At 39.6% G+C, this 12,785-nt stretch overlaps 1 protein-coding gene across 5 annotated transcripts; it reads right to left on the bottom strand.

Annotated features, from left to right (window-relative positions):
• Positions 1-746: 746 nt before the first annotated feature.
• On the bottom strand, positions 747-12,104 carry nr1h4 (nuclear receptor subfamily 1, group H, member 4). Of its 5 annotated transcripts, none has more exons than XM_042412338.1 (11): positions 12,019-12,104; positions 11,705-11,880; positions 10,467-10,499; positions 9,027-9,404; positions 6,210-6,350; positions 4,988-5,130; positions 4,319-4,417; positions 4,137-4,236; positions 3,856-4,002; positions 1,252-1,386; positions 747-1,034 (listed from the first exon to the last, which is right to left on the bottom strand). In XM_042412338.1, the coding sequence occupies exons 2-11, from the start codon at positions 11,799-11,801 to the stop codon at positions 796-798; spliced, it is 1,512 nt and encodes a 503-aa protein (XP_042268272.1). In that variant the 5' UTR covers positions 11,802-11,880; positions 12,019-12,104; the 3' UTR covers positions 747-795. The 5 variants fall into 5 exon arrangements, with proteins under 5 accessions (XP_042268272.1, XP_042268274.1, XP_042268275.1 ...); XM_042412340.1 differs by having other exon boundaries at positions 1,252-1,365; XM_042412341.1 differs by lacking the exon at positions 10,467-10,499.
• Positions 12,105-12,785: the final 681 nt, after the last annotated feature.

Genomic DNA, 12,785 nt, shown 5'->3' with positions numbered 1-12,785 from the left:
AAAAGAAATTTGCCAAACTTTGAACAGTTGCCTCTTTGTGCTCAAAACCTTTCTGTACTTAAAGGACAGGTTCACAATTCTGTCTTAAAACAATATTGAAGTGCCTGTTCATACTGGCCATGAAGAGATCCACAGATCCCAAAATCCACAGCCCTTTTTCTGTGCAAAAATGTATTTAAACATTTATCTGAAGCTAATATGAAGCTTCAGCCATCCAAATGAGTCAAATCAAGTCAATATCTTACTGTCTTTTTAGTGCCAGATCCCCTCTTTTTGTTACAATCCTTCCACTGCAACTGAACAGGAAAACACTGTCCATCAAGACACAAAGAGGGAATTCAGATATCCATTTTATTTGTCTAACTTAGATGGCTGAAGCTTCTTAAGATAAACTTTTAAATCCATTTTTTGTCCCCCATCACTTACATTGTAAGTGCATTTGAAGTGGATCTTCTAATGGTCAGTATGAACAGGAGGAATGATTACAACAAGGAAACCTGTTTCTATGTTCATATGGGCACCTGACTGTTGTTTTAAGACAGATTTTTAAAATTGTGAACTCATCCTTTAATGTAATGTTTCAAATGTCTGAGTTGGCTGAACTCCACAATAAAACAAAATGATGATAACTGTCACTAAGGTCAGGCAACACAGAGGCAAACAGGTTGTGCAGGGATTTAATTCCATATCATCCAATATAAATATGCACTGTGGCTGGACCATGACTTTGTCTTGCAAGTTGAAATGTCCATATTATCATCCCCAAACTACCACTTGACACCTTCTCCCGGTGTGTCACTGCACATCCCAGATCTCACAGAGCAGCGGGGTAAATTTGTGGTCATTCATCCTCCAGGATGTGAGCATCTCTGCGTGATAGTGGTTGAGTGTCCTCAGCTCCGTCAGTCGGCCCAGGAGACGAGCAAAGTATTGTGGCTCCTGTTGATGCTGCAGGACACACAGCTTCCTCAGCACGTCCAGCATTGGCTCCTGAAGTCTCTCGACAGCCTGCTGATTCTTCACATAAGGCCGGTCTGGAGAGGAAAAGGATGAAGCAGACAGTCAGGCAGGCAAAACTCAGAGCGAGCTCTAAAGCGAGGCTCAGATGTCTGTTTATATAGACACCTGACCAAATCTAGTGATGATACATTAGTCTTTTAAGGATGATATTGATTTAGGAAACACACCGCACATGTGACACAACAACTTGGCACAACAAAATATCAATTAAAGCTGTTGATACTGGCTCACCTGGTGTCAGGATGGTTATGGCGGTGAGGAGGGCCTGTTCCTCCTGCGCCATGTGGAGTTCACCAATGCTTTTGTAAAAGTTGAACAATGGTGTGATAAACTCATCTGATATACCTGCAGAAAACACACAAGCAACTGTACAATACAGTAAAGTCAAATATGAACCTTAAGTCTTAGATCCTGACTGCTGAGGTTAAACCTTACAGTTTTAAATCCACTGTATCCTTCCTGTATCTATATGAAAGGTGTTAAAAAAAGTTCTTTTATTTAATGGAAATCTGTCTGATACCAAAAATTTAAACTTGGACACTGGTAAACTAACTCACATGCTGCACCTCTTGTGATGAGATAATTATATAAATGAAGGCACAAAATGCTGTGTAAAGGTGGGAACAACACACATGGTCAATGTCATGTGGTAATATTCACTTATAAGAGGAAAAAAGCAGGAAGAGCTTGTCTTGCATAACCGTTTGCACTTTGAGCCAGGACGCCTCTAATCTGCATTATTGTTCACCTACAGCACCAGTTAAAAGTTTGGACACACTTTCTCATTCAAGTGAATGGGAAGGTGTGTGCAATCCTTTGACTGGTTCTGTATATGATCGTGCACCTCATGTTCTCACAGTAAATATTCTGGTGTTATTTTATTTGAAAACAAATGCACCTTTCAAACTAAACACTGTATCTAAACACTAAAAAATCATTTGATTCTCTGTAGACCAAGACTGATTACTAAGTAAGGACTTCTACAGTAGCTTTGCCTGTAAATTCAAATTGAAATCAGAAACCGCATCAGCTGATAACAAAACAACTCAACAAACAAAAAAGTTGCACAATCTCATAGTGGATGTTGTTACACAATAACCATCTGACATCCAAACATCCAAAGAATTAATGATTAATTTTGAAAAAAAAAAGACAAGAAAAGAAAACCAACTTCCTGAATTACACTTTTTGCAAAACGCTTCACACAGTTCAGTGCATTTGAAACAATCTTGCACTTTGAAACCACTTGGAAATGGCCGCCTTTTAAAATCAAATGTAATACTACAATTACCACTTCACCTCGAAGGCTAACAAACTGTTCAGCTTTTCCTCTACAAATCAGAGCAGAGCGTCAAAGATGACGTGCGCTGTGTCTTATTGAGATGAATGTGATGTTATGGATGGGTGAAACAAAGAAAGAATGAATCAATGTGCAGCAGATTCTTCTTGAAGTATATCTTTATACCTAAGTGGTATCATAATTAATATCTGAGAGAGATAAAAGTTGTTTTAACTGTAAAATCTTTTCTATAACAAGGATTAATTACTGTCAAATGAGGCGTTGGATCAGTGTTTCACTGTATATGATTCCATAACTGAAATACTCTAATTACATAATGTCACAATATTTCTTTGTACAAATTAAAATAATAGCAACAATAACAGTAAGACCTGCACAAAGATTATTTTCATTCTCCTTTCAAGAGTAGACATTTCTTGGTGAGCATAAAAATATAAAGCAAATATGAACTTTCATGCTGTTCTTTTAAAAATAACAATTAAATGATATATAAGAATGAATACTACAGATGCACTGCCGCCAAACTGCACAGTGCTCCGTATATCATTTCAAACGTTTGCATTCAGTTTCTTCTCGCACACTGGCAGCAGTTCCTACTTTTGACTCTCTTGAAACTAGCACAGGGTGTCTGTCTGCTTGGACACATCATCAAGCACTCAGAAATGCCAGTGGGGCTCAGAGGGAGAGAAGTGGACAATAGCACTCTTGATGTTTTGATAAGGAACAATGGTCTCTTCAGACAGCTTTGCTCCCTTATTCTCCCAGACTGGCCTTTAGTGTGAATATCTCTTATCCCCACCATTCACACCAGAGCAGCGCTGAGGGTCCCAGTGACGCACACACACATACACACACACACACTCCTGCCATCACTGTCACTGTCTGTCTAACTGTCCAACCTGGCTGACATGATGACACCTCGCAAACAAAAAAAATGTTTTTAAACCACCAGGCAGTAAACTCTGGGGTAACTGTATATGTAATATCTATTTGAGAAAACCCTTTTTTTTTCCAACAATATATACGTGTGTGTTTATCAATGCTACCAAAGAGCTGTGTTTGCCTTGAATGCTCTCCTTTACCTGTGAGCGTGCCCACACACACGCCCAAACCGAGTGAAACTGTACCCAGCAAGGGTGTCTGTGCACCTTGTGTAACCTACACCCATCCAGAGATCAACAGGTCAGCACACATCTCTCAGCCGCATCACACAGATCAGGGAGATGAATTATTGATCTGACTAGACTTGGCTGCTTGACTGCAGTTGGAGCAACAAATGTCATGATGCTGCAAATGGTGGTGCAAAGGACCAAGACTCCTGAAGGTCATGAAATACTTCAGATATTGTAGTTTCACACTCACAATAACACAGATTATTATATTTTGAGTGATTTAAGTTCAGTTTTCATTATAACCAAATGAATCAGAGTAGTTACACCATCTGAATTTGGATGGAGCTCTTCAGTACCAAAAGTACACCATGATGTATCAGACAGCACCTGACATTCACAGATGTATAGCTTCGGTTGACTCACCACTCTTACGTATCCTCTCTTCCAAAACTTCCGTGTGTCCGTTCGGCATCTTTCTGCTGAAAACCTGAGCAGAGCGCAGAAACATGGCTTCCACAGCCGAACCTTTCAGCAGAGCGATTTGATCTTCATGATCCAGAGACAGAAAGCCTGCAAGAGGCGTCACAGCATGTGTTACATCCAGCAAGGAACACATTTTGTAATTTTGCTGGCATTGCAGCACCAGTGTGGTGAGGCCTGTAAAAGTGTGTATTCTATATGATTTGCAAACAAGGAAACGATACCTGGAATATTTTTTGTAAACTCCACTAGAACTTGGACTTGACTTGTTGCCATTTCTGTCAATAGTAGGAAGTTTTCCTCTGCGCTGTACTGTTCTTGTAGCTGTGGGGGGAACAACAACAGTAAACAGCAATGAAACAGATTGAAAAAAGTGAAATGTGAAGTGATATTAAGTGTAATATACCAGTTTTTTGGCCACATCTTGAGGAATTTGATGTCTGTTGTAAGCGTCTACAACGACTTTCATCAGTGCCCGCTGCTCTTTTGTAATTTCAACTTTTTCCTGAATAAAAAGAGAAAACAAAAACAACACATAAGTGGTGCCAGATGTTGTTTGTTTCACAGCTTATATAACAGACTTTATATGATTTATATGTAGGAGTTTGAGGAGCTGGTAATTCATTCCAAACTTGTGGTGGCACATTTCTTAAAACTAACACCCAGCTGTCAAAAAGGTTATTTGAACCCTTAATTACTTTTTCATGCACATTTCGTGGACAACTTTTTAAAACTAAGTGAACAATGACACAACGCCACAATATGTACTTTTTGATAAACAGAGAGTGTTGTTTCTTCTGGAGCAAATTTATAACTACTTTATTATTTATATGTCTAGCCTTTAACAGCATCACACATAGATAAACTGGTTAATGCCACACCTGAAATTTATATAATATGCATTAGGGTATTTCGCAAATTATAGGAAACAGCCATTTTGTCTAAAGTAAAATAAAATGCAGCATAAGTTTGTTTTAGCAAACCTGAACTTGTAGAAATATGTGAAATCAAGGAGGAAACATGTGGCACACTCATCAGTCAGTACACATGCTGTACAATGAGTGTGTCTGATTACCTTTGACAGTTTGGTGGTTGAGGTGACCTGTTTGTTGTCTATGTTGTCCGCCCCCTCTGTCTCGTCTCCGGTCGACTGTCCCGGGGAGGCCTTGGTGTTCTTGCGCAGCCTTTTAGATTTACACTGGATCTCTGTCAGCAGACCTGCCGGCAGTGATGAAGGCTTCACTTTGTGTGTTAAATGCCTCACAGCTCTTCATTCAGCAGCAGTTGTAAATGTTTACTTTCATTTATGAGACCTTTGATATATTGTATATTGGTAAACATTTATATAGAACAACTGGTGAACTTTGAAATGTTGCTTTTTTAATCTTGTGCAATTAATGTTTTACCATTATAAAACTTTACCATATTCTTTTTTTGTTATATTCAATTCATTTCCCAGTAACGATCAATACATTTTCATTTAACTGTCTTGTATTATCATATCTTAATAGTATTGTGTGAATGTAAAAAACCTTGTCATTACTTCACATTTTTTTCTGATTTTGATCAAATAATTTCCCTCTTTGAACAAGAGAGACAATGTCCTGAGAGGCCAGTGAGGAGAGTATCTGTCTTTTTACATTATGACAAAAAAAAAGGTCTTTGAGTCCCTGTTGCAGCAGCAGTTAGTCATCAGTGCCTGCCACCCTGCAATATTCATCACAACTTGCCTGCACTATTTATGAGCAACAGGAGTCCAGTCTGTCCTCCTGCCCTTTTCAACTGACAGCTCCTAATTGACCCGATAACTAATAATCCTCCAAAGACTCCAGAGAAAGTACATGTTCACATTTACAGTTTCTGTCTTTACAACTGAGTTATGCTCAGTATTTAAAAACCCTAGACAAACGTGTTAAGAGAACTTTTAAGACAAACAACACTATAGCAAATTTCTTTTAATGATGGTGTTAATTTGTCCTAAATGGAGCTTAAGGTGTCTGTTTAACTGCTTCTATTTCTGTAGCAGTAACAAAAGCTGGGTCTTTCTTCTGTGTGATATGAGACATTCAATCCCACAGTAAAATAAAACAGGTCATGTCAGAATAGCAAATGAGGGCTCACCACGGCAGCCTTTGACTGTCTTTCTTGACTCTACTGAAGTTAAAATAGAGTGTGTGCATGATATGAATGTACAGTATCTACATTCCTTTCATTCCCCACATTATTGATTAAGATTGCCTCAGTGTTCTGCCAACATGAACAGGTATCAAAGTCTATTAACGAGCAGTAATACTCACATTCTGCCAGCATGCCCATCTCCTTGCACTTTCTTAGTCGGCACTCCTGGCATTTCCTGCGCATGTACATGTCCATCTCACAGTTTCCGCCACTCTTGCATTTGTACACAGCGTTCTTTGTTATGCTCCGTCTGAAGAAACCTGAACATGGAGGGCGAAACAAGGCATGAACCTGGAACAGAAGATGCTGATACATTTTGCACTTTGATATAGAAATGGACAATTGTGCAGTATTGAGGTACTTAATTGTTTTCTTTTGATGCTACTTTGTACTTCTACTCTATTACATTTTAGATTGTACTTTTTACTCGTCTGCATTTATTTGACAGCTATAGTTGCTAGTTATTTTGCACATTAAGATTCTACATAATAACACATTTATCTTATAAATATGATGTATTACCCAACAGTAAAGTAGTGGAGTAAATTACCGCTTACTCGTTGACGTATAAGGGGTAATAACTAAATTGTATATATACTGTATATATAATATACTGTAATACAAGTCTGAAAGAGTCCGTTCTCCATATGGAGTTATACTGATACTTAAACATGTATTAATTGATTTTGTGGATATTTTGAGGCAGTGGAAACAAGCTGTCAACACAACACTGACATAATATCACCCTGCCACCTGAGGAATGTAAATCCAATATTCACTCTCCCTCATCTTTTGTCTCCACCAACTCCTGAGGGAAATATCTGGATATTTAGCTGCTTAATGTTCCACCATGTTCACCAGCTGCTAACTCTCTCTGCTGTTTGCTGCTGGGCAGGGAGTGCATAGTGAGTTCAGAGCTTTTCAGCTGAAAACAGCTGTTTGCCGCTGCCAAAAGCGACACTAATGAGAGCTGTGAGAGTGAACCAAAACAGTAAAGTTGCAGAACGGAAAACCAACACAAGTGAGCTGAAATATGCAACAAGAGCTCCGTAAAGCTGAGGGAAACTGCAGATTTGGGTGATAATTCTCTGTGAGATCATCCCTACAAGTTACAGCCATAGTCATCAAAAACATTGATTAGTGCAGCTTTAATAATATGGACTGGTTCCTTGAATAAGACTGGTGAAGCCTAAGTGTCCAAAGCAGTCAGATACCGAAGGAAACCTTTTGGAATAATGTCAGTCTAACCCCCATAAATGTAATGTTTATTTATGGGGTTTGATGGTTGAGGATTTAATCAAATTAAATGATTAATGTGGCAGTTTTGCAGAATGTCCAATAGAGGGCTGCAGAGTCTGTAATCAACAGAGGCCAAAAGAAAAAAGTGGAACAGGTAGAGAACAGAACGAAGGAGAAGAAGACAACAAGTTGAGTCCGATCTAAAAGCTAGCTTAAAAGCAAAAAGGGGAAGTAGTTTTTACTACTTAAAATTTGATGTTAAAATTATCCATGACTGAGTTACTGTGTTTCGGAATTCTGTTGTTCACGAAGAAATTAGGTAACACCGCTTGTAATAACATGATTCCTTATTTGATGATACTTAAAGCAATGTCAATGAGGGACACTACAGTTTTTGAAGATCATTAATGAAAACGTTCTCATCACTGAACAGGTCAGAAATTTTAGTGATCCTTCTCTCTGCCTAAATTTTTGAAATCCAGGATCTTTCCTCACTGAAATGAATGTAAATAACTGCAATATAAATAAAATTACTGCTTCTTAGGTTACATCTCGTTCCAATAATATCACAGAGAGAATCCTGTGAGCCCAGCTGAGGATGCTCCACACGCACACACACACAGAATAACTTTGGAACAGTTATTAGACATTCTGACATAGGACATTAAGCACAATGACATGCATTAACGTAACTGAGCTCAGGTTGCTCCTGCATTGTACGGCAGAAAGCTGAGAGGGAACCCAATCTGGCAGCAGTACCAGGCAGAGGCCAGGTAGACCTGAGCCTATTCTCTGTCAAATGGCAAGACAGGCCAGCTGCTGCACTCCTGGCATTGTCCGACATCACAGTGTGGAATTACACTCGTATGTAATTTGGCCGACAGTTTGGCAGGAATCACAGCAAATTCACGGTGTTATAGAAACATGGGGAGGAGCTGCTAAAGGCCATGACTTCGCTCACCATGCTAGCGGCATGGCTGTGGGGATGGCGATCAGCCTGTCGACCCTGACTTGGTCCTGACTGACATATCTCAACGACTTTAAAATGGATTGCTTTGAAAATTTGTAGACATCCCTGGTCTCCAGAGAATGAATCCTACAGACTTTATCGCACCAAGTTGAAATATCTCAACAACTATTGGATGGATTGGCCTGAAATGTACAAAATTATTCTCAATTGTTCCCAGACGATGTGTTCTAATGACTTTGGATCGGTAGACACTTTCATGGGCCAAGAGGCTGAATTGTAATAACTTTGATCTTTTGACTTTTGTGCCATCATCTGGTCAAAATTACATTTTGTCCAATACTTTGGTTGAATGGGACATACAGTATTTTTGTGATTTTCTGTTATCCATATACTGTTATGATGTTGGATATCTGTGTGAAACATGGTCAAAGTTCCAAAACTTGAGGTTAACATATGTATATTGCATGTCTCATGAGTGGATGATAAAAAACATAAAGGTTTAATGCCAGTGTAGACTGATCTTGCATTTTGCCTGAAAAGCTGATCATAAACAAAACATCTGACTGGAAATATCTTTACAGGACACACATTTGCCTTGTATGTGTGAGCGTTTACTCATGTTTCTGGCTTCATATTAAAAAAAGTAAATTGCCCTTATGAATAAAACCCAAGTAGCAAACACTGGAAATGATTTCAAATCCAACATAGCCGTGCACGCTCCTCTCACCTTTACATCCCTCACAGGTGAGAGCGTTATAGTGGTATCCAGAGGCCTTGTCTCCACACACAACACACAGTTCCTCCCCTTTGACCCTTCCAGCCTGCGGGATGTGCCGGGTCCTCTTGCACACAGCAGGCACCACCGTGGACACCTCCTCCCTCTCCGCATCATAATTGACCTCGAGAGGTCCTTTCCTCAGTTCATATATCCCTGTGTGTGAGTACCACTCATCTCCACTGTATTGAGGGTAGTAGTTCTGACTGGAGTAGTATGGTGTGGAAGACATGGTTGGCTCCATGGACGGGTACTGCATGCTGGGATAGCTGCTGAAGGGTAATATGTCGGGATCCTGCAGTAGAGGACTGCCTTGATCTGCCAGAATATCTACAAGAAGAAGAGGAAATGGAAAACGGCGTAAGAACAGCATGTACAAAAGTTAAATTGACATTTAAATCTGTATTAATTGATTCTTATTTGGCCATTTGGGAGAAGTGGAACAAGGTCTAAACACAACATTACATGCCTATTTACAAATCCAACAGACATGGAGCACCATCAGCACTCATTTGGAGCTGTTTTTCTGCACAGCTAACAAATGTACAGAAGTCCACTACATAGCTCCATTTTGGTCTCCACCAAACCCGTGATGGAAATATCTGGTCCTCCAGCTGCTAAAAGTTAAAACCAAAACAAACCGAAAACCAAAACATTGTGCTGAACGGTGCTAAAACAAACTGGGAACTGCAGAGTTGGATGATACCTCTCTGCGGGATTGTCACTACAGGTAACAGCATTACAATAAAAATATTGATTATTGGAGCTTCAATATATGGACAGGTTCCTTGAAGAAGAATGGTGAAGCTTCAGTGTCAGATTCAGTCAAATGTCAAAGGAAATCCACTTAGAATGATGTCAAGTCAAGTCACTTCTATGTTTTAACCCCAAAATCACCAGTTTGTCTCAGATTTTATAGTCTGAAACATTAATCACTATCATTTAACCCTCAATACTGATAAGGAAAAACGCCTTTACATTTCAAGTTCTTCGCTGCAGAAGCTTGTCAGAATATAAACTGGCTCAGAAGTATTCAGTAACCCACACAACACATACTATAAACCCATAAATGATTAACAACTTGCTTGCACAGAGCACACTGTGTCTTTTAGAATGACATGTACCTCTGTTCCAGACAAGTTGGCACATTTGAAAGTGATATAGGAATGTTAGCAGGATCATGATATTGTGTTATCACTGCTGATTTCCAAAAGCATGTATGGTATAATCATGACATCTTTAAAAACAGCAGAGGGGCGATGAATGCCATTTCAAAGACTACGTCTGCTCTACATGAATCATCACTCAGCTGTACTAAAACATTCTCGGAAATCACAGACAACTGACACTCTTTACTGATACGATACCTGTTAAGTACAATGTAACACTGACCTTTTGAAGACTTGGTCTGGACCATGGCCATCTCTGTGATACCAAACACAGACTATTCAGAGACTTTATGCTCTGATCCAGACATTCAGGCTGTGTTTTGTAGTTTAGTTTCTCCTTTTAACTATAACTAAAAAAAAATGAACTTCTATTTATTTCTGTCATTTAAAGACGTGAGAACAGCAGAACAGCAGATCAGGCACTGAACATGGCGCTTGCTTGAGAAATCCTAAGTGGCACAAAGGTTGCCACAGCTAACCATTAACTAGACAGTCACATTTCTATACATCATTAAAAGTAGCTAACTGATGTGTGAAGTCATTTCCAGATTTTGGCGATGCTACCAACTGACTACAATGTGGTGTGCAGGGGTTTATTAAATGGCTGTGAGCTAGTTCATGCATCATCAAGACAGACATGTGTCCCTGAAAATCTCGTGCAGGTGCTGGGAAACAATTTACTGCTTGCTGACTAACTAATTTTTACTCACTCTCAATCGCAACACATGGTGTTAAGATGTTACAACTGACTCAGATTGATTGGAGGCTGTGCTGTCAGCCTGACTTGGTTGTTGTGACATTCAGGTCTTTCCACGTACCTGACAACTGCAGGATCACTGATCTGGGATGCCTGTTATTCTATTTCTTTTCTTTTCCTTTTGTGCCTTTTGTGATGAGGTATCTTTCTATCTCTCCACTTTGGTTCACACTGAAATATCTCAACAATTATTGGAGGGATTGTCATGAAATCTTGAACGAATATTCATGGCTCTGAATCATTATGATTTTGGTGGCCCACTAACTTTTCCTCCAGTCCCGCTATTAGGTTGACATTTGTGGTTTTGAGTGAAATGTCTCAACAACTCTTGGATGGATTGCCATGAAGTTTTGTTGATACATTTATGTCTACCTCATGATGAATTGTAATAACTTTTTGCAATCCCTTTATTTCCCTTGTAGCACCATTATCAGGTCAAAATTAAAATGTGTCCATTACCTTAACTGTGCTTTGTGTTCAGTGTTAATTAGCAAATGTTATCATGCTACTCTAAACTGAGATGGTGAAAATGTTAAACATACAACATCAGCATTGTCATTGCGAGCATGTTAGCATACTGACATTAGCGTTCAGCTAAAAGCACCCCTGTGCCTAAGTACAGTGTCACAGAACTGTTGGTGTGGCTGAAGACTCTTAGATGTGTTTTGTCTTTCTGTGACCTAGTTCATGCCAAATACACTTACCAAACAAGTGGGAGCTTTCTGAGATGGAGAATTCATCGCTGGGTGGGATTTGCAGTGGTCCCACCACATTGATGTCGGGGCCCACCCACTCATTCATTCAGGAGGGTTGTCGGGCAGCAACTCAGAAAACGCCAGTTGAAGTGCGCTGCACAGAAGTTGTACGTCTCTGATTGCTTCTGTAACGATCATGAAATATTGTGATTTGTCAAGCATGATGAAGTTCTGTTGGACTCTCTTAGAGGTCTGCAGGATCCTCTGAAACCTCCATCACAAAGTAATTAAGCATCAGCTACTGAGTTTCTACATCAACACACCTGACAGGTCTTCTCTCCCACACACGGATGAGATGTTCGATAGCTGCCTGCAGGGAGGTGGGGGATGAAGGTCAGGCCCTAACAAGGCCTCCCCGACAACAAGTCATGCAAAGAGTATATTCTTTCTATCTATTGTTAGAGCAGTTTTTATATGTCCTGTCCCATCACATGTTCAAGTATATGTTGAATAGTTACAGCTCTCTTAACAGGCTGTATCACAAGATCAGCATTTTATTATCCCCTGTAATGTAATTTTATTAAACATAATGTGTGCAAGCCTTCAGTCTTAGTTAAGATATACAACTAATTTAATACTATAGTAAAAACCTGAATTGTAAATGAGCTTGGAAGCATCTCAGGAATGACGTCTTTAAACTTCTCCATGGCCTTTCTGGTGTCAAGGCCACAACATGGTCACATGTGCAACGATTACTTTTATAGACTTCATCTGCCACATTTTTTTTTTAATTAACTTGGTGTAATTTCCCCTGAGGTCCAAAAGCAACCCACAAGGATACAGAAACCTCGAGTTCATTTTAACAGCCCACACAGCCAAACATACCTCTCTCCCCGTCAGACACAGTGGCACACCACGGGCTCATAAGAAGTCATGTGTTCACCAGTGAACATGAAATGCATTAATAGTCGGTCTCGTAGTCCTTACCTTATCCCTGTCAGATGATGTCTCTGTTTTTCCTGCTTTGTAACTTTCTTCTTCAGCCTTATTTCTGATATCCACACTGTGAGCTACAGTTCCATCAATATTT

This window comes from Thunnus maccoyii, chromosome 5 (genome assembly GCF_910596095.1).
Source record: "Thunnus maccoyii chromosome 5, fThuMac1.1, whole genome shotgun sequence".
In the NCBI taxonomy this organism is placed as follows: domain Eukaryota; kingdom Metazoa; phylum Chordata; class Actinopteri; order Scombriformes; family Scombridae; genus Thunnus; species Thunnus maccoyii.
This window is presented reverse-complemented; position numbering and strand designations above follow the sequence as displayed.